Source organism: Mitosporidium daphniae, assembly GCF_000760515.2.
Source record: "Mitosporidium daphniae strain UGP3 chromosome Unknown contig-82, whole genome shotgun sequence".
Classification (NCBI taxonomy): domain Eukaryota; kingdom Fungi; phylum Microsporidia; genus Mitosporidium; species Mitosporidium daphniae.
Window position 1 is genome coordinate 1 of NW_013546140.1, and position 21769 is coordinate 21769.

The 21769-nt window shown below is 43.2% G+C and overlaps 16 protein-coding genes across 16 annotated transcripts; 7 read left to right on the forward strand and 9 right to left on the reverse strand.

Annotated features, from left to right (window-relative positions):
- Positions 1-705: 705 nt before the first annotated feature.
- On the reverse strand, positions 706-2445 carry DI09_82p10 (glucose-6-phosphate isomerase; the record flags this gene model as incomplete). The annotated part of the gene is made up of 1 exon (XM_013381171.1): positions 706-2445. The coding sequence occupies one exon, from the start codon at positions 2443-2445 to the stop codon at positions 706-708; it is 1740 nt and encodes a 579-aa protein (XP_013236625.1).
- Positions 2446-3115: 670 nt separating this feature from the next.
- Positions 3116-3360, reverse strand: DI09_82p20 (uncharacterized protein; the record flags this gene model as incomplete). Its single annotated transcript, XM_013381172.1, has 2 exons — positions 3116-3247; positions 3280-3360. The coding sequence occupies 2 exons, from the start codon at positions 3358-3360 to the stop codon at positions 3116-3118; spliced, it is 213 nt and encodes a 70-aa protein (XP_013236626.1).
- An 86-nt stretch (positions 3361-3446) lies between these two features.
- DI09_82p30 (regulatory subunit B of protein phosphatase PP2A) lies at positions 3447-4845 on the forward strand (the record flags this gene model as incomplete). Its single annotated transcript, XM_013381173.1, has 4 exons — positions 3447-3720; positions 3780-4124; positions 4205-4523; positions 4605-4845. 4 exons carry the CDS (start codon positions 3447-3449, stop codon positions 4843-4845), a joined length of 1179 nt encoding a protein of 392 aa, XP_013236627.1.
- A 146-nt stretch (positions 4846-4991) lies between these two features.
- Positions 4992-5508, reverse strand: DI09_82p40 (uncharacterized protein; the record flags this gene model as incomplete). Its single annotated transcript, XM_013381174.1, has 2 exons — positions 4992-5106; positions 5156-5508. The coding sequence occupies 2 exons, from the start codon at positions 5506-5508 to the stop codon at positions 4992-4994; spliced, it is 468 nt and encodes a 155-aa protein (XP_013236628.1).
- A 503-nt stretch (positions 5509-6011) lies between these two features.
- On the reverse strand, positions 6012-7107 carry DI09_82p50 (Nop53 60S ribosomal biogenesis protein; the record flags this gene model as incomplete). Its single annotated transcript, XM_013381175.1, has 2 exons — positions 6012-7032; positions 7070-7107. 2 exons carry the CDS (start codon positions 7105-7107, stop codon positions 6012-6014), a joined length of 1059 nt encoding a protein of 352 aa, XP_013236629.1.
- Positions 7108-7136: 29 nt separating this feature from the next.
- On the forward strand, positions 7137-7981 carry DI09_82p60 (proliferating cell nuclear antigen; the record flags this gene model as incomplete). Its single annotated transcript, XM_013381176.1, has 3 exons — positions 7137-7455; positions 7493-7639; positions 7689-7981. 3 exons carry the CDS (start codon positions 7137-7139, stop codon positions 7979-7981), a joined length of 759 nt encoding a protein of 252 aa, XP_013236630.1.
- A 1316-nt stretch (positions 7982-9297) lies between these two features.
- Positions 9298-9720, reverse strand: DI09_82p70 (uncharacterized protein; the record flags this gene model as incomplete). The annotated part of the gene is made up of 2 exons (XM_013381177.1): positions 9298-9468; positions 9499-9720. The coding sequence occupies 2 exons, from the start codon at positions 9718-9720 to the stop codon at positions 9298-9300; spliced, it is 393 nt and encodes a 130-aa protein (XP_013236631.1).
- Positions 9721-10315: 595 nt separating this feature from the next.
- Positions 10316-11412, reverse strand: DI09_82p80 (subunit gamma-1 of AP-1 complex; the record flags this gene model as incomplete). The annotated part of the gene is made up of 2 exons (XM_013381178.1): positions 10316-10621; positions 10783-11412. The coding sequence occupies 2 exons, from the start codon at positions 11410-11412 to the stop codon at positions 10316-10318; spliced, it is 936 nt and encodes a 311-aa protein (XP_013236632.1).
- Positions 11413-11636: 224 nt separating this feature from the next.
- On the forward strand, positions 11637-11930 carry DI09_82p90 (uncharacterized protein; the record flags this gene model as incomplete). The annotated part of the gene is made up of 1 exon (XM_013381179.1): positions 11637-11930. The coding sequence occupies one exon, from the start codon at positions 11637-11639 to the stop codon at positions 11928-11930; it is 294 nt and encodes a 97-aa protein (XP_013236633.1).
- Positions 11931-13225: 1295 nt separating this feature from the next.
- Positions 13226-14086, reverse strand: DI09_82p100 (uncharacterized protein; the record flags this gene model as incomplete). Its single annotated transcript, XM_013381164.1, has 1 exon — positions 13226-14086. One exon carries the CDS (start codon positions 14084-14086, stop codon positions 13226-13228), a length of 861 nt encoding a protein of 286 aa, XP_013236618.1.
- Positions 14087-14458: 372 nt separating this feature from the next.
- Positions 14459-15771, reverse strand: DI09_82p110 (uncharacterized protein; the record flags this gene model as incomplete). Its single annotated transcript, XM_013381165.1, has 2 exons — positions 14459-15541; positions 15586-15771. The coding sequence occupies 2 exons, from the start codon at positions 15769-15771 to the stop codon at positions 14459-14461; spliced, it is 1269 nt and encodes a 422-aa protein (XP_013236619.1).
- Positions 15772-15927: 156 nt separating this feature from the next.
- On the forward strand, positions 15928-16798 carry DI09_82p120 (uncharacterized protein; the record flags this gene model as incomplete). The annotated part of the gene is made up of 2 exons (XM_013381166.1): positions 15928-16065; positions 16250-16798. The coding sequence occupies 2 exons, from the start codon at positions 15928-15930 to the stop codon at positions 16796-16798; spliced, it is 687 nt and encodes a 228-aa protein (XP_013236620.1).
- A 76-nt stretch (positions 16799-16874) lies between these two features.
- DI09_82p130 (uncharacterized protein) lies at positions 16875-17205 on the forward strand (the record flags this gene model as incomplete). The annotated part of the gene is made up of 3 exons (XM_013381167.1): positions 16875-16903; positions 16948-17008; positions 17065-17205. 3 exons carry the CDS (start codon positions 16875-16877, stop codon positions 17203-17205), a joined length of 231 nt encoding a protein of 76 aa, XP_013236621.1.
- Positions 17206-17840: 635 nt separating this feature from the next.
- Positions 17841-18326, forward strand: DI09_82p140 (uncharacterized protein; the record flags this gene model as incomplete). The annotated part of the gene is made up of 1 exon (XM_013381168.1): positions 17841-18326. One exon carries the CDS (start codon positions 17841-17843, stop codon positions 18324-18326), a length of 486 nt encoding a protein of 161 aa, XP_013236622.1.
- A 119-nt stretch (positions 18327-18445) lies between these two features.
- Positions 18446-19222, forward strand: DI09_82p150 (uncharacterized protein; the record flags this gene model as incomplete). Its single annotated transcript, XM_013381169.1, has 1 exon — positions 18446-19222. One exon carries the CDS (start codon positions 18446-18448, stop codon positions 19220-19222), a length of 777 nt encoding a protein of 258 aa, XP_013236623.1.
- A 620-nt stretch (positions 19223-19842) lies between these two features.
- Positions 19843-21492, reverse strand: DI09_82p160 (ubiquitin carboxyl-terminal hydrolase; the record flags this gene model as incomplete). The annotated part of the gene is made up of 1 exon (XM_013381170.1): positions 19843-21492. One exon carries the CDS (start codon positions 21490-21492, stop codon positions 19843-19845), a length of 1650 nt encoding a protein of 549 aa, XP_013236624.1.
- Positions 21493-21769: the final 277 nt, after the last annotated feature.

The window sequence follows — 21769 nt, forward strand, 5'->3', positions numbered from 1 at the left end:
CCGATGATAAAGTCTCTTTTGGATCTGATATACACCGACTCCTTTGTATTGCAAGGTCGAAAGCCGGAAATCTTCTCCCTTTCTTTTGTGTTTATCGCTTTGTACGCATATTTTACTTTGCCATCTGAGCTGCATAATTTATGCACCAAAGCTTGCAAGCCAAATTTAGTCACGAAAAGATGGGTTTTGCTTTGTTTTGATGAGATTTCAAATTTTCTCGTAAAATCCTTTTCCATTCTCAAAGTGCATACCCACCATTTGGATCCCTATCACTTTTTGGTTTATTTACCTTCCTTGCTCAAGTTTGTTCCACTTGTGTCCTACTGCCTTCTGCATCATGCCATTGCAGCATCTCCCAAAAAGGAATCAAACCCTCGCTCTCGCTATGTTCAAAAATTGAAATGGCCCAAGAATGGGTTGCCAACCTCTGCTCAAACTCTTCACCTGTTACATTGGTGTCAACTAGATCTTTGGCGACGGGCCCTTCATGTTCTTTCCCACCTGATTATACGCATGTTCAAATAAGATATTTGCTGCTTAATAACGCCACACTGTCCATCATATCAAATTTTACTATTGCTGGCATTAATTCCCTGGCAAGTTCGTTCAAAGCCAATATGACGCTTTAAGGCTTCTGAAGTTGGCATCAAAGGAGAACTGTGTTCCAAATTTAGCCCTGAAATTTTTATTCCTTAATAAGCGGTTTCAGTTACTTTGAGCTCTTCTCTTTAAAACATGAGCCATCAAAGCGCAAGTGGAGGAATCAGCATGTGGGCCGACCGTGCCTTTTACTAATTCGGCATCAATGGCGGTGGCAAGGGTCTTTCCTAATTCAACACCCATTTGATCATAAGAATTGATATTCCATACATGGCCCTGGACAAAAATCTTGTGCTCATAGGCTGCAATCAGACAGCCAAGCACCTCGGGGGTTAGTTCGTCATAAAGGAAGACGGTGGTTGGACGGTTTCCCTTGAAAGCCTTATGAGGATTCTGCGAAGACGGCAAAGACACGGGTGAAAAGTTATTCTCAGCATCATAGCAGTTTCCCATCATCATCGCCTCGGCTTGGGCCAGCATGTTAGCAACCAAAACCTGGCGGTGGCGGTCATGGGATTCCAAATGAACAGAAGGATGACGAGGCGCAAAGATTCCACCAATCAGATCACAAGAGATAATATTTGTGCCCTGATGCAAGAGTTGATAAAAGGCATGCTGGCCATTGGTTCCGGGCTCACCCCACACGACAGGCCCGGTCTTCCAATTTACATACACATCTTCTCCTGTGGACACCATTTTGCAAGCGCTTTTTCCATTGGACTCCATGTCTGCTTGCTGGAGGTATTTTGGGAACAGGCCCAAGTTTTGCTCATAAGGCAAAATGGCAAGCGAATTCAGATTCATAAAGTTGTTGTACCAGATTCCAAGAGCCGCCATAAGGATTGGAATGTTTTCTTCCAATGGAGCCTCTAAAAAGTGCTTGTCCATAGCTCGGGCACCGGCCAATAGACGCTCAAAATTTTGATAGCCTATGGCAATTGAAATTGACAAGCCAACTGCGGACCAAAGAGAGTAACGGCCACCAACCCAATCCCAAAATTTAAAGATGTGCAAGTCGTCCACTTGGATGCCGAATGCTTTTACAGCTGGTTCGTTTGTCGATACTGCCACAAAATGGTGTCCAATTGCACTTTGGTTTCCGTTGCACGATGAAAGGAACCAGGAGCGAGCGGTCTGCGCATTTAGCATCGTTTCGGCCGTGGTAAAAGTCTTTGAAACAATAATGAAAAGCGTGGTTTCCGGATCGCACTTTGCTAACGCTGCTTCCATGTCAGCTCCATCAACATTTGAGACATAGTAGATACTGAGTTTTGGGTTGATCAAGTGAGCCAAAGCGCCGCTTACCATTTTTGGCCCAAGATCAGATCCTCCAATTCCGATATTAACAATGGAGGTGATTGGCCGTCCAGTATGTCCCAACCATGTACCTGCATTAACAGCATCAGAAATGGCCTTCATTTTTTTTAGCTCTGCAGAGATCATTGGTCCAAGATCAACTTTGGATCCGCTGACCTCGGCGAAAAAGGAGGGTGACTCTCTTGAGAGTGCTCTTAACGCCACATGAAGGACGGAACGGCCCTCAGTGGAATTTATAGGTGCACCGGCAAACATGGCGTCACGGGCAGACTCAATCTTGGCTTCCTTTAATAGAGAGATAAGTGCAGACTTGATTTCATCTGTGATCATGTTTTTGGAGTAATCCACATACAACTCATTGGCCCCTGGTAGCTGGAGAGAAACCGCATATTTGCTAGAACGTGAGGGATCCTCATGGAAGAGTTGAGGCATAAAAAGTTTGCCCTTACTTAAGGTTTCGAGAATCTTCCAGCTTGGATAAGAAGTAGGCGAAGCCGTCGTCGGAACGTTAGATGCCACCGATGTCATGTTGGTAAAATAAAAATCCAAATTTGATGATCGACCTTTGATTTCACTTATCGATGCGATTCATTTTGCGAGTGCAATTACGATGACTTTGGTATCACGCTTTTAAATTCAAATTTGGAAGCTTTTTATGGAAAGTGAAACTTGCCAATAAATTGTGGTACAACTGGCCTCCACCTCACCATGGTCTTCGAATTTGGACCGCCATTAAACGTTTCCACGTTTCAACTGATCGGCTCACTGTAAATAAAATTTTATTCTCGCTATCGTCTGGATTTGTTCAGGTGTATCTTTTCATGCCGTGCAAGTCTAGAGATGGAGGGGAAGATTTTGTCGCAACCCTTTGCCCGGCATATATGCACCCTGCATTGTTTCTTGCTTTCTTTGTACGCCGCATTTTGGTTCGTTATAATTTGGGAAAGCAATGAATCAACCATGGGATTGTTGCTTGGTATTTCTTTTGAAGAGTGTGTAATCCCGGAAAGAAATAAAAGTGCATCTACAGCCTCTTCAGGGGAATCCATTCGAACGGCCAATGGCGCTAACCGCTTTATCGAAAACGGAGGGGACGAAGATGGCGTTGGCGACCAGCTGTTGAATAACATGGGCTTGAGCAGCAGCATATTGCGTTCTTGGGTCGTCATTGCTAGTTTGGATGCTTTTGATCACAAAATTAGCTTAATGATCCTATAATTTTGGGCGACGTGTGAGTGGTCCTCTGCTGGACCAATGTTGCAGGAGCGATAGGAATTGCTGAACCAATTCCATGGCATGACCAATTAAGGTTAATTAAAATTACAGTCGACTTAAATTTTACAACTTTATATTTAAATTTACAACTTGGCAACCAGATAGAGCAGATAAAACAGAGGACAACACGACCTGATGATTTTTATGCAAAGGAAGCCAGCGGCCCATTCCGGAAAAGACAATGGGCTATTTTCTTGCTCTTCAACATCGACAAATAATGAAGGTGCATCTTCTCTTTCATGGAAATTTTCGCAATGCTTTGGCGAAAGATCCGAGTCCATCGTCAATGGTTTAATTTGGATCACAATTACCCTTTAGCTGACATTATTTCTGCCCTTGAGTTTGACGAGACCGGGGCATATTTGGCTACCGGTGATCGCGGAGGTCGTGCTGTAATTTTCAAGGACACCCCCACAGGGTATGCGTTTTTTGCAGAGTTCCAATCCCATGAGCCAGAATTTGATTATTTGAGAAGTGTCGAAATCGACGAACAGATTAATCGGATTAAATGGTGCAAGCAGTCAACGAGTAGGGATTTATTTCTGCTGACGACAAATGGTACCTTTTTGTGTTGTGGTTTATTGTAGACACAATAATAAAGCTCTGGAAAATTTCCAACAGACGCTCTGCGCGGTCGACTGCCTCTTCTTCTTCTTCATGTACTGCGGCAGACAGATTTGTTCCCGTTCATCAAAACTCTTATAAAGGGTCGCACTTGTTCCATATCAACTCGATATCTCCAAACATTGATGGTCTCACATTTCTGTCCGCAGATGACCTGAAGATCACTCTTTGGCAGTTGGAAAATCCAAAAGCATTTATTTCCATGGTTGATTTGAGACCACAACCGATGGACGATATCCAGCAGGTGATCACAACGGCCATATTTCATCCACAATATACATATCAATTTCTATATGCAACCTCTCGGGGTATTATCCGAATTTGCGACACAAGGGTGTCCTCTCTGTGTGAGAGTTCTGGAGGTTATTTTACCCAACGTTTACTTTAGTGACGTTAAACAAGTGGAAACATGACGAGGACCGACATGACCCATTGAATGTGGACCGAAATCAGCCAATTCTTTTCGGGGACCTTTTTTCTACCATTTCAGACGCCAAATTTTCTCCTTGTGGAAGATATGTGCTTGCCAGAGACTTCCATTCCCTTCAACTTTGGGACACACACAAGCTAAACAGGCCGGTGGTTGACATTCCGATACCACCAGATGTCTCAACTCGAAAACAGGTGCAGAACAAACTCCTGGACTGGTATGCAACTGAGGCCATCTTTGAGGACAAGTTTGAGTGCGGCTTTGATGGCACATCCAGGTTTGTGTACATTTGATGCTGCTTTTGCATATTTTCCATTTATTGTGTTTTCCTTGTTTTCTCGCATTAACCCTGCCCCAGATATATTCATACCGGTGCCTACAACAACATGAACTTCATTTTTGACTTGGAGGGCAATTTGGTGTCTTCGATTTTTTCGGATAAAAGCATTTTTGAGCAGAAAAAAGCGGCTCAAGCTGCTTCTCCGCCAGAGAAGGCATTTTCTTTTTCCAAAAAGGTGGTCACTAGTGTATGGAACCCAAAGGGAAACTCTATTGCCTCTGCGGCAGCGAATAACTTATTTATATTCCGAACTATCTAGTCCATATAAGTAATGATAACGAAGATAAATATGTACGCTTTGTATATACCTATCTGAACCCTCTATCGTGATATGCCTACTGTGGACAACATCTGCTTGCATTGGTGGTGTGGACTCTTCCTTTAAAAGTGGAGTTTAATAATAAATCAAGATCTGTACACCGAAGAATACACAAGACTGGAGCTCTTTTCGCCCAGTCGGCGTCCATTGGGAAGGCTCACATTGGCCAAAAGAAATTCTGCCTCTGCTTCACACACACACCTTGCCTCATCAAACGCAAGCCATAGACTTTGGTTAGAATCGATCGTACCTTTGAAGGGTGGGATATTTCCTGGCTATTGCCTTTGCCTTTTCTGGCGAAATGGAATGGATACAACACAACTGGGAGCAATAGATATCCCCCAGGGTCAGGCCGCTTCTCCTTCCATGTTTTTTGGAAAAGATCTGGAACAGCGAAACACCTTCGACTACATTTCCAGAGTGCACAGAAACAGGCAATCCCCCGGGATTTCCTGACAATTCTGGAAAAGCGGATGGTTCTGGCTTGATTTTGATTGACTTTTGATGCAGAGATCCTTTAATCCACCGAGTCATTGCAATCAAAAACAAGACGGTCTCCTCAAAGGAAGAGGTCCTTTGGATCAGGAACTTGTCATGGATCATTGTGCTTGACAAAATCGAATAAAGCGATTTTTGGGTATGGATACGGGCAGATGGTGTTGCCTTCAACGAAAGCGAGAGATTTTCAATCACATATATGACTTTGCCTATCCCAGAATTGTGAATTCTTGCCTAAATAAAATTGGTGCCAACTGAAAAACCTTTTGCTCGTCGTATCGCCCATCAATAATACTGGAGTATAAATCGTTTTCTCGCTTTCTCTCAACCAAATAGTCAAGTACAATTTCAACTGGATTTTCTACCGCTAACTATTAATCCCACATGTTCACCTTTCTCCCTACATAGCCACAAAAAATCTCCAATGGGAAGCGTTCGCATTGAATATGCAATATTATGGGCAGCTAGAGTGGTTTGCAGCGTAAGCAATGCGCCTCTCTGTAAGCACGCTTCCCTCTGGTCAATAACAAGAATCAAATCATAATTGCCATAAGCAAGCATAAAGTCTTGCAGAAATAAGTTTGCGATGAAAATTTTAATTTAAAGGGTTAGGGTTGGCTGCCAACAGCCAGTGATTTAACAGCAGCGGCCTGTTCAAAGTTTTTATACGACCTTTTTTCGTATTTTCGCAACGAATACTTTCGCTTTTTGAGCGAAGGCACTCTAACCTCAACAAGACGGTTTTGTTGTAATTTCTTGAACTGGTCAACAAATGGTGCCGTGGCTGAGCATTCGATAGCTCTCAATGAAGAGGGGATTTCCGAGTTCAGGAAAACTGGGAAAATCGGCTTTTCGAACTTTTTAACGTCCTTTCCGAATTTTTTGGGTTCTCGCTTAGATTTTGGTTTGAGCAAGATTTGAGAAGATAGCTTTTCGATGTTGTCGATTTGGAAATTCAACTTTTTAAGTTCTTTCTTCCTGATTGCATTTTGGATGCACTCTCGTTCTCGTCGGCGTGCAGCCTTTTTTGATTGTGAAATACGCTGGCTTTGTCTAGATACGGATGGTGAAGAGCTATCTGTGGGATTTTGACACTCAATTAGAGGCTCATTGTCTGCACTCTGGCCAGCACCAGATGAAGGCATTTGCAGATCTGCTGCTGGAGTGATGGGCAAGCAAATCCGGGTGTTTTTGGCGTGTGAAAAAAGCTCCTTATTTGATTTTCTTCCAACTTCTCTAATAAGAGCCATTGCCAATGCCTCTTTATGATGTTTTTTTGAGGGATTATATGAAGCGCCAGGGTGCAAGGCTTCAGGGATCGTTCTTTGGACCAGTGGGGCTTTAAATACAGTATCGGAGCTAGATGTAGGTTTAGTGACACAGTTCCAAATATCTGTAATTGTGGGTTTGATCGGTGCAACCTTGATGGGCTTCCCCAAGTCCTTGGAATTTTTTTGCTTCTTAGGCTTGTTAGATGCAGATCTAGCATGGATGAGAGCAGGTGTAGATGATTGAGCACGGCAAATTTCCTCGATTCTCAAGCATTTTTTTGAATGCAAAGATGCTTTTGAGGGATCGCCCTGTTTGTCAATAAAAAAGGCCGTTTCCATTGCAAGTGGAGCTTTTCGGCTATTTGTCAAAAAATAAATTCAACGCACAAAATTACAAAATAACAACCCTAATTTGAATTGAGCAGCTTTGCATATTGCAATTTTTATCAATTTTCCAGGTGCATGTTGGAGGCAAAGTTATCTGATTCTCAAGTCTTCAAAAGGATTGTTGAGGCCATTAAGGACCTCGTAAACGAGGCAAACTTTGACTGCAATCCCTCTGGAATCACGCTTCAAGCTATGGATTCTACCCATGTGGCCCTGGCCACGTTGCTTATGCGTGCTGACGAGTTTGAAAGCTTCAGATGCGATCGCAATATCCCGCTTGGCATCAACTTGTCGTCGCTTACCAAGATCCTGAAAAGCGCCAATGCATCTGACTCCATCACGCTCAGGGCCAAAGACTCTGGCGACTCATTAAGCCTGATGTTCGAATCTCCAAGTAATCATTGCGCATGCTTTTATTTGTATAGACGAAGACCGTACGTGTGAATATGACCTCAAACTGATGGCGTTGGATACCGAGCATTTGGGCATTCCAGAGCAACCCTACGATGCCATGATTGGGATGAATTCGAACGAGTTCCAGAGAATTGTTAGAGACCTTTATTCGCTGAGCGAATCAGGTATGTTTGACACACACGTAATGCCCCCGCCCTCTAGTAAATATTTCAGTCAGCTCGGAGCATATAAAGTTTGAGGCCAAAGGCGAAATCGGATCCGGCTCGATTTCTCTTAAACCCAGAGACACCGTTGACAAGGATAAAGAGGCCGTCAATCTTTCTGTATCAAAAAACGCATTTACAACGCTTTCGTTAAAGTTTCTTTCCATCATCTCCAAGGCATGCCCTCTTTCTGACCGCGTTATTATTGGAATTTGCGAAGAACAGCCTGTTTCGATTGAATTCAAAATTGGTCAGCATGGATACCTCCGTTATTACTTGGCTCCCAAAGTTGGCGAAGAATAAATTGTCACCTGTTTTAAATTTTAAACGCACTTTGGGTTGTATTTATTCGGTCCGTCGGGGTTCCACATGTTGTATGGACAACAAAATGATTTAAAAATACAAAATTTAATATCAAAGGGGCGAATGAAAGTCAATAATATCCTCGACAAAGAGGGCCTTTTGATCATGTTCATGCGATACCACGTTAAAGCTTACTCGTAATCGCAACCGAAGCGCCCCGGTAGACTTGAGAGGGTCTTTAAATCTAATTACTTGAAACATGCGTTCATTTCCGGATATCTTTGAGCAGGAGGGCTTCTCAAGGATAAGATTAATGCCCTACCATGAAAAACAAAGTTGCTACCTTCAGCGAGGCCACCTCAATAGATATTGCTTCATAAATTGCCGTCGATGTGGTTGAGGTTTCAACAGAAATCCTGCACGCTGCCATGCTTGGTGTTCCGCCGAATTGAGTGATATATAAAAGGAGCCCCTCTTTTTCATAAATCAGCCATTCCCCCAGGGATCCCATCAATCGAGCTTCCTTTACAAATGATTTTGGGGATTCCGAGTAGTCTGGAGATTGACTTGAATGTGAAAATACGGTATCTCTGTCAATAGAAATATAGGAGGGAGCATGTGTCGAGGAAATTGGACTAGAAGGCCCAGATGCTATGGATCGACTCCTACTTGAGTCTCTCAAGGATGGGGAATTCTTTCTACCAGGAGAAGCTGGAATGGGAGAAAGTCCTCTGTCGCTGAGGACAGGCGAAAGCCCTCTGTCGCTAAGGACAGGAGAAAGGCCTTTGTTGCTAACGACAGGAGAATGACTTTTGTTGCTGAGGACAGGCGAAAGCCCTTTGTTGCGGAGGACAGGAGAGAGTCCTCTGCTGGAATCTGTAAAGTCGGCAGATGATAGCGATGAGGTGATCGATTTCATTGGCTCAAATTTCAACTGTGCAAATAGGTTCTTGGGGTCGATAAAAATTTACACTGCTTACTTGGATTGAGGAGCTGGCGCCCTCCAGAACGGGAAGAGAGATTCTGGCCTCGCTTTTTATTTCGATTTGCCGCAAAGGGATCATGTCAAAGATTTCTTCTCTTTGCGAGGCGCTAAATTGCTTGATAATTGCGAAAATGTTCCGGGCCAGCTGCCTCAAATCTGAATCGTCAGTTGCGGGTTTTGCATTCAAGTAGCGGTAAATCTGGCTTAGAAAATCTTGGCTGTTGTTTTTACAAGTGTCCACGTCAAACCCCCCATCATTGGTACCGGATCGAGCAGAAAGCTTCCCAATCGCAATAAAGACATATTGAGCAAGTGGCAGGGAAAGCTGAAATTAACAACGCAAAATGCTCACCTCTTTGCCGGATACCATGGCCCCAAGAAGCGACAACACTTGATCGGGAGTTGGAATATTGCCATCCAACAAATGGCCCTCATGGAAAAACGGCCCTGGAGCAAGAAGATGGCCATACTCTCCAATGATATAAACCAAGGCAATGATAACCTAAAAATGTCAGCAAAAAGCTTTTCCAACCGAAGCCCCATCATTGACCTTTGAAAGAGACGCAGCTGCACGATGTACGGCATATCTTTGAATGCTTGCATCTGCTGCCAAGTGACGCGAAAGGATAGATATGGCCTTTTGAGGAGCATCATCATAGCATTCTTCACGAAGTGGAATGGACTCCAGAATCTTAAGGAGCATGTCTACAAAAAGCTTAGACCCAATCTCCAACGAATATTTCTCAATGGCCATGATAAGCCGTTCCGGAAGAGTAAGAAAGGAAGAGGGCAAAAGAAGGTGGCCATTCTGAACGTGGACGTTGAGGCTTCCAGACCCGGTGAAAAAATAGTTGTTATTACTCAACACATCCAATAAAACTTCGAGCAGTTTGGGGATATTTTCCGGGTACTCGTGAGGATCTAAAAATATCCCAAAAATAACGTCGATGGCTTTTGCAACGATTCCAAAATCCGAATCGGTGAGACATGCCTGAATGGACGATAATATTGCATTGAGTGAGCTCTTTGGGATTTTGTTCATCGAAAATGACTTTAGCAGCAAGTTGAGGGCAACATACCTCCCGTTGTTGTTACTGCTGTTATTGGAGTTTGAATCGTCACACGCCCTTAAAAAGGACACTCCAAGAGCCTCTAATGCCCGCTCTGTTAGATTTGAATCTCCATTCAGAGCGAGAACGGTCTGAATGCACTCATATCTTACCGCTAGGGCGGCCCCGAAAACTTTTCCCGCCCCCGAAAGAATATGCAAAAGACATTCGGTCAAATCGGGCGTAGATCTGCCCAATATCCTCAATACTCGAAGTATGGAAACCTAAATTGTAAATGCTTCAAAAAACCTGGAGAAACGGATCCGTCGTACCGCCTACATCGTATTCTGGAAAAGAGGAGGAGAACAACAACGAGCTCAAAACCCTAACTAGAAGGGGGGCCAATTTTTTTAGCTCTAAGAAAATAGGGGTCCCCACAGACCGAAGTGCCAATTCTGAAATCAGTGCACAAGAGGAAAGCAGAACACCATGATTTCGGTCAGAAAGAAGAGGCCTGGTACGTTCGAGTATCATTTCGTAAAGTCCATCTTGCCGCAGCGATGCATCTGAAAGGGTGCGGATCATTTTAAGAACCGCGAGAACCGCCTAAATGATAAGCATCATGATTTTAAAGGGGCTGAAATGGAAAACAAACTCGTAATTCAAGCACATGAATTGAAAGGAATTTCAACAAGCAACATTGGGAAAAAGGATCCCAAGAAGCCCGCGTTTCAATCGAAAAAAACGAAATGGAGAAAAATCGGTACCTTTTTCAGAATGTATGCATTGGGGACGTTGAGAAGCCGCAGAAGCTCTGTGGAAAGCTCTTGTGCCATGCCACTTGTAAGCAGAGACGCCAATGAAGTTAGGGCAAGCCCAGTCACATACATCGAACATCCATTTGAGGACAAAGTGGGGAGGGAAGGCATTCCCCCGCTCAAGTCGCTCTTGAAGGAGTTTGTTGCTAGCACTAGCGTTTCTTGAGAACTATCCAATAGCAAAGATATGCCCAAATGGCCAAGCCGCTTGTCGGCAAAATTGGGCGATGCCATAAGCTTCAACGCATCCAATTGCCCAAAGGCAACTGAAATACCCCCATGTGCCGCGGTCAGCAATTGAATGCAAAGCAACTTTGCCAAAGCCCGATATCTCTTCTTTTCCTTCCCGCGAGAGATAGAGGTGTTTTGCAATGCCATGCGAATTTCAGCCGCCTCTCTTGAAATCAAATCCCGCTCTTCGGCAGCGGTCTTGCAGTTTCGAATGGCTCGAATAAGGCTTTTTACGGATTTGTATGAATTTGAATCCGTTTTTGCCATCATGGCCGCCCTTGTAACTGGTTTCTTCCTGCCCAATGAGAGTGATCTTGAGAGAATGGATTCTGCAGATGAGGATGACATTGCATAAATTTAAATTCTTCCCTGGACTTTAGTTCCAATTTAAATTCTTCCCTGGACTTTAGTTCCAATTTAAATTCTTGCCAGGACTTTAATTCCACTTTAAATTCAATTAATTTTAGTTTCACATCGTGAGTTGCAACTCGCCTAAACGTTCGCCAATCAGCAGAGGTTTCGCTTTTTATTTTACATCTTCCCTGAAATCTTTCACCTGACCACCTGCCACCATGAATGCGAAGCGAGTTTTTATTCCTCTACTTTTTGGGCTTCTTTTTTTTGTAGCCATACTATCTGCATATAATCCAGACGCTCAACTCAAAAAAGACATGCTTCCACAGGAAGATATCAAGCGCCTACTTAAGGCCACGCAGCATCTTCTCAGAGTAGCCGAGAGGACAGGCTGGCGCCCATGCTTAGAGGGACTTATGAACTATTTCGTTTCAAAATTTCTTCCCTCTGAAGATGGAAGCAACACCATGGAAAAAGATTTTTTTTCTAGAAATAATGACCCCGGGCTCTAGCAGCAGCGATGGATGGATGTACTTAATAAAATTTTATTATCTTAACTACTGCTCCAGGGTAAGATGAATAACCGGACTGCCTCCTGGAAGCAAAGCCAGCGATTCAAGACAATCGCCCTTCAAGATGGAGATCTGCACCTTCATTTGCAACTAGGAGGGAAAAATCGACAAATTAATTGGTACCACTTCGAAAATCCCCCTCAATAATCCGACCCAAATGAGGGACAATGAAATTTTCTTGTGAAGCCCATGGCTGACAAATTCTTCAAAGCTCAGCAGAGAGGTGTCTGGGGCCGCATTTTGCGTAGGCAGTCCATCGTTGAGGCTTGGAAGCATGTAGGCGATCCACGGGTTTTCTTCAACACTAATGTTGCAGCAATTTTCGCTCTCGTTCCACTCTGAAGAGGAGGCGAAGCATCCAAAATATGTTTTGCAAGCAACCTTGGTTATCACCTCAATGCAGTCCTTGAACGACCGACAGGGAGGCAAAAGTGAGCGGGCATAAAAGTCATCTACCAAGCGACACCCGATAGAATATCCCATGCGCTCGATCTCCTTATTGATGGTGGTGATGTTTCCATTGCTCTCAACAATGCAGAGCTTGAGAAAGGATCCAAATGTAAGCACAAATACTTCGCTGGGCTACTGGTCAAAATAAGTACGCTACCAATTTCTCTGTTTTTTTCCACAGATCATCAGAAAGGCTTTTCAGGCTCTCTCGGGAGTTTTGGACAAAATTGGGCATCCCACACGATCACAATAAATTGCAGAAAATCTCGGGTTGTTAAATTGGCCGCCAAAGCCTTCCAAAATTGGCGACGTTAATTTACTTTTTATTTGCCATTTAAATAGAGTTGGGTTGTTGTCAATCAATGGTGCTTCTCCCCTTCCACCTTTTCAGAGGTGGCTACTTTTTCGCGTATCCAGTCCTTCAGCTTTGAAGCTGCAGAGCTAGGCGATGAGCCGCAAGGCTGGGCAGTCGATGCGGAAGACGGCGCAGAGCCATCCCAATCTCGCAAAATCGATTTCTGGTGTGCACTAAGCGTGGCCGGCAGCTCAACACCAAGAGTCACAAACATATCGCCTTGTTTGCGCATGCTCTCATTAAATATTCCCTTCCCCTTCAGCCGTTTTACATCTCCAGGCTGAATGGAGCAAGGTGAAATGAGAAGATCAACTTCTCCGCTGAGCGATGGAATTCTAATGCTCCCCCCAAGGAGCGACGTCATCAGCGGGACCTTTGTCGACTGGTAAATGTCATTCCCATCTCTCCTGAAAATGGGGCTTTCTTGGACCTAAATACAAAGTCCATTATGACGGCCAAGGCCTACCTTAAATTGCAATAAAAGATTTCCGGCTCGTGAGCCTGTTCCCATGGAGTTTCCCATGCCCTCCATCACAAGCTGGGTGGAAGAGTCAACGCCGGCCGGAATTCGCACCTCTATTGGGGTTGGGGAGGCACTGCGATGGATGCCGTCTCCCGAACACTTTTTGCATGGATTTGGATTGTGTGATCCGGTACCATCACATGTATCGCATGGAACCTCGATCACCATTCCTCCGCGAGAAAAGACCTTCGCTCCACGCCCTCCGCATCCTTTGCATGTAGCCATAGTTGTTCCCGGAGTTATCCCCGATCCAGAGCATGTTCCACATTGCTCCCACCGTGAGAGAGTAATCGGCTTGACGCAACCAAGCGCCGCTTCCAGAAATGTAAGAGTAATTCTCATTTGGATGTCCTCTGAAATTCTCTTTCCGCCTCGGGATGTCCCGCGAAAGGCATGGGTTCCAAAAAGATCGGCAAATGGATCGAAAGCGCTTCCTGAACCAGGACGGCTAGAACGTCCAGCCCCAAAAAAAGACTTGAAAATATCGGCCGGATCAGGATGCTGCGAGTCCTCGTTCTCTTGATAGCCATTTGCATCAAAAGAGGCTCTTTTTTGGTCATCAGAAAGAATGTCATAGGCCGTCTGTACTTCAACGAATTTCTCTTTCGCTGCGGGATCTTTGTTTGTGTCCGGGTGAAATTGCTTAACCAAACCCAAGTATGCCTTTTTAATGGCAGCAGCAGATGCGCTTTTTGGAATGCCAAGAACGTCATATGGATCTTTTTTCTTTGCAGAGCTATAAAAATTGCAAGAGCGATGCCGAAGCATTGCTTGGCTCGAAGATATGATGCATCCCGCCGATAACGAAGGCAGTCTTGGGAAAAAGAAAACCATGCTCTAAAAAATTATAAAATTGAAGGGTTAGCAGTTTATTAAATTTTACAACTTTTGCTCCTATGCAAAACACGTCTTAACACAAGCAGAGAGGGGCGGAACTGCGAGATCAGCGCATTGTTTTCACCAGGCCGTTTTTCGATTCTCTCTTGCAAAATTTCATTAGAAATTAATGAAGGATATTGCAAGTTAAAAAATAGAAAATGGCGACACAAAAATTCAGGGAGGCGTTCAAACGACACGGGAGAGCAAAAAAACGCTCTCAAAACCAAAAGGGCAACCAAATGGTCTATTCATATTGAGAAATTATTTCTTACAGTAAGGGTCAAGAACAGATGGCTCAACAGCGAGGTACGATGGGTTCACTTGCAAAAGCCGCGTCCAGACCGGTGTTTCCTTGATGATTCCGAAATTCAAATCGCCAATATGGCAAGCTGTTTCCAGGATAAAAATCATGGGATCGATTTTTTTCTCAATACAAAATAAAAGATTAGTAACCACAGAGTCAAGGCTGGCGGTATCTTGCACTCGCCATCTTCTTAGCAAGTCATGGCAAATTAGCCGGGCATTTGGCGCGAGACCAATGGCATGCAACAGTATCGAAACGGAGGCAATAGTTTGAAAGGGAAGCGGTACCACATTTCTCTTCTCCTTCAATGTATCTAGAATGAGTTGAACTATCAGTGGAGACTCGTCACAAAGTAAGTCGCTCGTAGTTGATAGGAGCATAAGATCAATTGATTCCATGGTAGATATTCCAAACAAGGAAAAGAGGACATGAAGAGTTGCTTTTCGAACCTCTACCTCCTGATCCTCCAAGAGGAGGAGGAAAATCCCTGTCATTCCAGCAGAATAGTTTTTCTTTTTCGGACTAATATGGTTTGCTCTACCGGAGCCAGATGCAGAAATCGAAAGCGAAGAGGCCTTTTGCTCAAAAAAAGATTCTTCCGAAGGCTCTAAAAAGTCATCAAAAACCAAGGTATCATCTAGCACTGTTTCTTGCGAAAGTGATGTGTCTAAAGCTTGCTTTGAAAAGGATTGGGACACCGTGGAAACAAAGCGATCCGCATTCACCTCGAGCAGCATGTTCAGGATATTTCCAAGCGAAAAAATAATTGAAAGCCGAATTTTCGTCGGGATGGTCCGGTCAACAGCAAGCTCTGAAAGGTCTCGATAAAGCATGAATAGCAGGGCTGCCGATCGCAATGGAAACTCGGCAAGCTTGACATAGATGTTCACAAGAGATGATCTAATATAATCGTCCTCGAAAAGTACCATTGTGGAGAGGATTGGCATCAGAACGTAGCAAAAAGAATTGATAGCGTCACAATCAGCACCAAAGGAATTGGAAAAGATTGAAAACAATAAGAATATCAAATCCAAAGCGCTCTATTAATGTAAAAAGGCCGGGATAAGGGTACCTTTCTATTTACTTCGACGCCATCAGCAAGAAGCATCGCAAGAAAAGCAAAAAGATCTTGCCGCTGAAGGATAAACCCATCATAGGAGGGGATTGCCTGAGATATCTGGTGCTGCAGTTGGTCTAATATCATCTTCCGCTGGACAGGATCCAAAGAACAGAGGGAGTGGCAGTCTGCTTCTGACAAAATTATCAACATTTCTTGTACAAAAGTAAAAGCCCTGATGTGCTAAGTGGCTTATATATTTCCGAACTGCCAAGTGCACGCAACACAAGGAAAGTTGGAATTTCAGATAATTTGCAACAATTAATGGGCCCAATACTGCCACATTAATTTTCAATTAAATTGTAAATTATGAGTCCCAATCATCACGACCCAGCGCTAGAGTCGCCGGCTATGTACAATTTTCGGGTTGTTTTATTAGGAGGAAAAGATCAGAGCCCAGATACTTTTCAGAAGGATTCCCCCCACAAGTGCGCAGCACCACATGCGGTTATCCGCTGTCGCAAAAACTTTCTCTTCCGCCAAGCATATCTTCGTTCGCCTCCGAAGCATCTGTTTATCAATCGCTCTTGTTGGCAGAGAAGAAAATTGACGCAAAAATCTCGTCTTTAGAAATGCGTAGCCAGGAAATGAGATTCAAGCCGAGCAAAGTAAGCGTCGATTCTAATTTCAGCTGATACTTCCCTTTCATATTTCTGTCTCGCATTTCATATGTACCGAGCCAGCAACGGCAGATTTAGAAAATTCCTCACAATTGCAAGCGCCCAAAAGGGCGTGGACCCTTAGGATAGAAGCACATCAAGTACAACCTCCTGCAGGAAACCCCAATTTTAAGAACATCAAATTCTCTGAGGTGATAAAGTCGATCCTCGTTGAGGTTGGGGAGCCTTCCCAGAATTCATGTCTTATCGAATGGCAGAAAACACCACTTTCCAAATCAGACCTAGATGGGTTTGAAATCAAGAAAGTCTCACCACCTCCGTCAGATGTTCGTGTCTATATTGTGCCTGATTGGGCTACAGAGCGGTATCTAATTCCCAAGGAGCTTTATCAAATTTTGTCGATCTCTGCGTCTACGGCACATCCGGCAGAAAGCACAAGGCCTGCAGTCTTATTGGCCCTATGGCGATATATCAATGTATCAATGATGATGTTTATGACCGTCTCTGTAGATGAAGGGCTTGTTTCCAAGCCCAGACATGCCGAATGTGATCAAGTTTGACGAGCATCTTGAAAAGGTAGCATGTTTATTTGGATACCCCTCTTTTGATGATCAAAGCTATTTTTAGTCTTTTCCGATGTTGACTTGCTTTTGTCCTCTAACTGAGTAGGTATTTGGCGTGCCATATTGTGACCCCATAAATCTTCCAGAGTTTCTCAGCACCATCATGGTGGACATACCCTCCCCCATTCTTATGATCCATGCCCTGAGGTATGAATTTACTTTTTCTGTTTCTCAGCGGAAACTCGGGATGTACTAAACTACAGTTTTCGTTTGAAGTGCCTGATCCGAGGACTTCTGCCGCTGCAAAATCAAATTATGGAGCTCTCTTGGCGCCTGCGATTAAGGAAATCGAAATTCTCGATTCACAAGTAGTGTTTTGGAATAATCATATGATAGCTCATTGATTTGTATTACACTACATGTCGGCTGGCCAGGAGGAGAGAATATCTTGCCGCATTCAAGGAAAATCCAGTCGCATTTTTGGAAGAATACATGAGGCGACATACAGACAACAATGAGGTAAGGGACTCATCATCGTCATCGCCATTTTCGCAATAGCATATTTTTTCTGAAAATGTCCGCGTGCAGAATTACGACTATCGGAATCCCGCCTTTTACCAGAATCCATGGCTCAACGAGGCTATAGAAAAGTTCCTTTCTGACCGTTTCATTTAAACCACGGAACGCACAATAGAATCCTCATGTATGTGGAAATAAACCCCCCCCCATAAGATGCTTCATGGTGTGTGTCGTTCCAATTGCAGTTTAAATTGAAAACTTTTCGTTTTGGCGGCTACTCCCAAAGCTGATCGGATGTACCTCAATCGAGGGTTTATGGCAATGTATCAATGATTGTCTTTCTTACGGGATTGGAATGCGATCTTCATTCCATTATATTACCTGCTATGGCTATAAGCCGTCGGGGTCTACGCTGCAAAGGAGGGTTCGAAAGCGGGATAATATTTTATCTTTTCCTTTTTGGTATTGTTTTCATTTGGTGATGATTTATGCACAATAATGGCGTCTTTAATAATTTCTTATGAACCGGATATTTCTCTTGTTGGCAACACTTTTTCTACATGTTTTCCCTGCTCCAGCGAGCAAGGTTCCCGAGTCCCGATTTGCATTATCACGCATGAATGATTCCTCCATTCATTTTTTAAAATATTTGCCACATTCCGGATTTTCCAATCAAATTAATGAACTCAGCAATGCATTGCTAATGGCACGTCTGTTGAACAGAACTTTAATTCTGCCGCCCTTTTTTTTGGGCGAAAGGGTTACTTATCCATGGAAACCTTTTGACCGTTTAAACTCAACTCTATCCGATGCCTTTAGACAGTTCAGTTCCAATTTGAGCCACAATTTCTGGACGCTATTGGAAGTTTCCGAGTTTTTTCCACAACTTGCTGATTTTAAAGACGTAATGGCAATATCTTACTCCAATTTTAAAGATCGTTTTCCACAACCAGAGAATCTCAAATCCTACATCTTGAAGGACTATACTCGATATAATTATAAGTAGCAAAATAGCATTTTTCTTTTAGGTATGTGGTTTCAGATGTCGATACAAATCGAAACCTGACTTGCACATGTGAAGGGAACGTTACAAAAATTCGGGTGTGGATGCGTATACGGAAAAGCATGGACCTCCATATTAAATATCCCATCTCCATAGCTTTCGGATACAGAGATGATGGTGCATTGAAAAACCAACACACTCCATCGATTCTTCATGTAGGCTCGCTTTTTGGACAAGGTCGAATAGATATGGCGTTGGATAGGGAAGAAAGAATTCAAGAGGTTTTTTCGCACAAAAAAGTCATTTCTAAGCTGCTATCCAACCCAACTATTCCCTGTTTCGATATTTTAGAGTCAAATTCGAATCCCATTCTAGGAAATGGAGTCTATTTTTCCATACACCTTCGAGGAAAATTTCCATTTTCTCGCTATGTCAAGCTAGTGGCCAAGTCTTCGTTGGATATTTTTTTTGGAAATGGCAGTCTTTATGCTGCCCTTGAGGCATGCCTTAATCGTGGAGGCGTGAAAAAAGACGCTTGTTCCATATTTGCACATGGCTTGCAGGACAAAAAATTAATATCCTCAAATGTATCGCTCTTTGTAGCCACAGACATGAAAAAATTTTCTAGGTCTGCTGAACGTGCTATACTGTCCAAGGGGTTTAAAAATATTATCACTCTTGAGGCTTTGATGACAGATTCTACCAGGAAATCAATTTTAGCCTGTTTGAAGGCTAGAGATGCAGCTCGACCCATTCCTATCGATTTGTTGTACCCGATGTTTGACCAGTTGATGGCAGCGCGCGCTTTGGTTTTCACCGGCACTAGCGATTCTACATTCTCGCATTTCATCCACAAAATTCATTTGGCCCAATTGGAATCCAAATTCGCCGACAATTGAATGGCTTGTTTGATTGAAATTTAAATTTAAACTGCCTGTTCGATTACCGATTTTAAAGTGCTTGCTGAATTACTGATTTAAAGTTAAGAATTAATTTGTGTTTCATGGCCCCAGCTTCTCCTTTCCGAGGCGATATTTGGATCTCTAAAAGTAAAAGTAGGCATACACATCTGCCATCATGGTCAGTGTGTTCAGTGTAAAAGGTAGGCATACAAACTTGGGGATCACCAACGAACACTTAAGATAAGGATATTCCCTTGGGCGCAAATGCATGTGAGTTTCTCGCCGCAAATGGTGCAAAATATATGCAAAATGAAGATTTTTGCAACCAGTTCTATTATTCCTGATACAAGCGGTTTTTTGCCGTCGGGTTTTTGCTGAAAAGTGAATAAATGATCGATATGCTTCTTGAATACAACGTAATTTAGCTTCTTATATCCAGCATTTGAATGGGACAATATTTATGGCGATAAGAATATCTGACGTGAGAGAATTTCATAATTCTGGAGAAAAAAGCCGGTCGAAAAGCCGATATAGCATGCGAGAACAGGGTCAGGCTCCAATGTCAGAGGATTAATTGATACTTGGGTTAGGGTTAGGGTTAGAAAATAAATATTACTTTATTTTGAAATAATTGCACTGGTACACCAAGTGTTGTTGGATTGTCTTAATTTATGAGCATGTCTTTTCAATTGAACTGACGGCTTTTGGCGGATCACTCCAGATGATGCCTTGCAGACATTTGTACCAAAAGAGTTATCTAGTTGTCTTTTCTTTTTTCCCTTCTTTGGAAGCCGACCCGCATCATATTCGGCATCATGGATATCCAGAGGAGTGTCATTGTGATCTAACACTGGGCGTGATCTGAGATCAGTGTCTCGTTTGGAAAAATAATCAAAAGACCTCTTCAAAGTGGATTGGGAAGTGAGGTCTTTGATATTATCAATTACAGATTTCTTGGAGTTGGAAGAAATTGAAATGGGAATCGTTTGCGGCATGGGCACTGGTGCAACAGCACCCGGAATCGATTTTGCTACAGTAGATGACGTATCATATTGGTTCCTGGACGCTGTATGTGCATTTATGGTTGCAGTTGCTTTTGAAAGAACTGAAACCTCCTCCTCCTCCTCCTTAAGGATGGCGTCGGTATGTGCCGATTTTGGCGAAACCGGAGAAACTGACTGAGGAATATAAAATAGAATATAGGCCTGTTGCGAAAGTACTGTTGTGTTTTTTAAAAGCCTGACATCTTCATCATCAACTTCGTACCATAGACCTTGGTTTCGGACGCATGCATGGTAATGTCCCGATGACGTGGAATACCCCGAGTGCACAATAACACCTGCAAGGGTGTATTTGTGCCCTTTCGAGTCAATGGCGAATGGCGAGATATCTAATATTTCTGGGAATTGGATGTGTTTCGTTATTTTCCCGGCCGAAAATCCGGGGGCAAATCGCTTCATGTGAAACATAAGCAGCGAAGGCAGCTCGGAGATTGACAATTTACGTGTCGATGTGCCCAACGACGAACATGTGCCGCATTTATAAAATTCATCTAATCTCTCAGAGCGAGTAAACCTTTGAAGGGATTGTTCAATGGTCGAAGACACTTGAAGCGATATGATGTTGCCAAATGGTTCCTTCGAGTCGGAGGTTGCCCCGCAACTTTTGCAAGCAATCCTTGAAGTAAAGGTGCCCGCTGTAAGGGATTTTAGTGAAGAAAACTTTTTCTCCAGAGCATCAAGAAATACACACAGAAATTCATGGGCATCCTCTTGACGACCATACCGGAATATTTTGGAAATCTTTTGAATATTTCCAACTATACCAGACGGTGATATTCTCATTTTTGATTGGGAGGAAGAGTAGAGAATTGCCCTCTGAACTAGGCGATGCATTTCGCAGGAAATGCACCACAGGGTCTTCTTTTTGTGGTCCTCACAAGCACACGAGCAGGAATTAATAATTTCAAAAAATTCTGGAACATGCATCAGGCATTGAAGTACAGAGTTTAAAAAGCAAGTATTCCCCAAATTGGAAAGGCCAACTGGGCGCGGCAGACATGACCCTGAAATTATTTTTTCTTGCAAAACAGGAGGACCAGTCGCTCCTGGTGCTGCGGACGCTGAGACTCCCAATGATGCGGCCGTGGCCTCCTTTAAATTTTGTGAGTTACGTGCAGCTCTGAATACAATTCTCTTACGCATGTATATTGGCGGAAGGAGACTACTGGAGCCTCCATCACCAAGCAAACATGTTTCGGATTTCATAATGTGTAAAAGGAATGTGCGACTGTTTTGCTTTAGATTTTATTTTATATTTTGACTTGATTTGCTCGTTTATTTTGCTATTTTATATTTTGATTTGATTTGATTTGATTTGCTCGTTTATTTTGCTATTTTATATTTTACCATTTTATTTTATTGTACTTTTTATTTAAGACCCCATGTTTTGCTCTAAATTTTATTGTAATGTGGGAACAAAGATGGTCCCGATCACGCAATTTGCCATATTATTATAATACACAGACAAAAGAGTCTGTCTGGG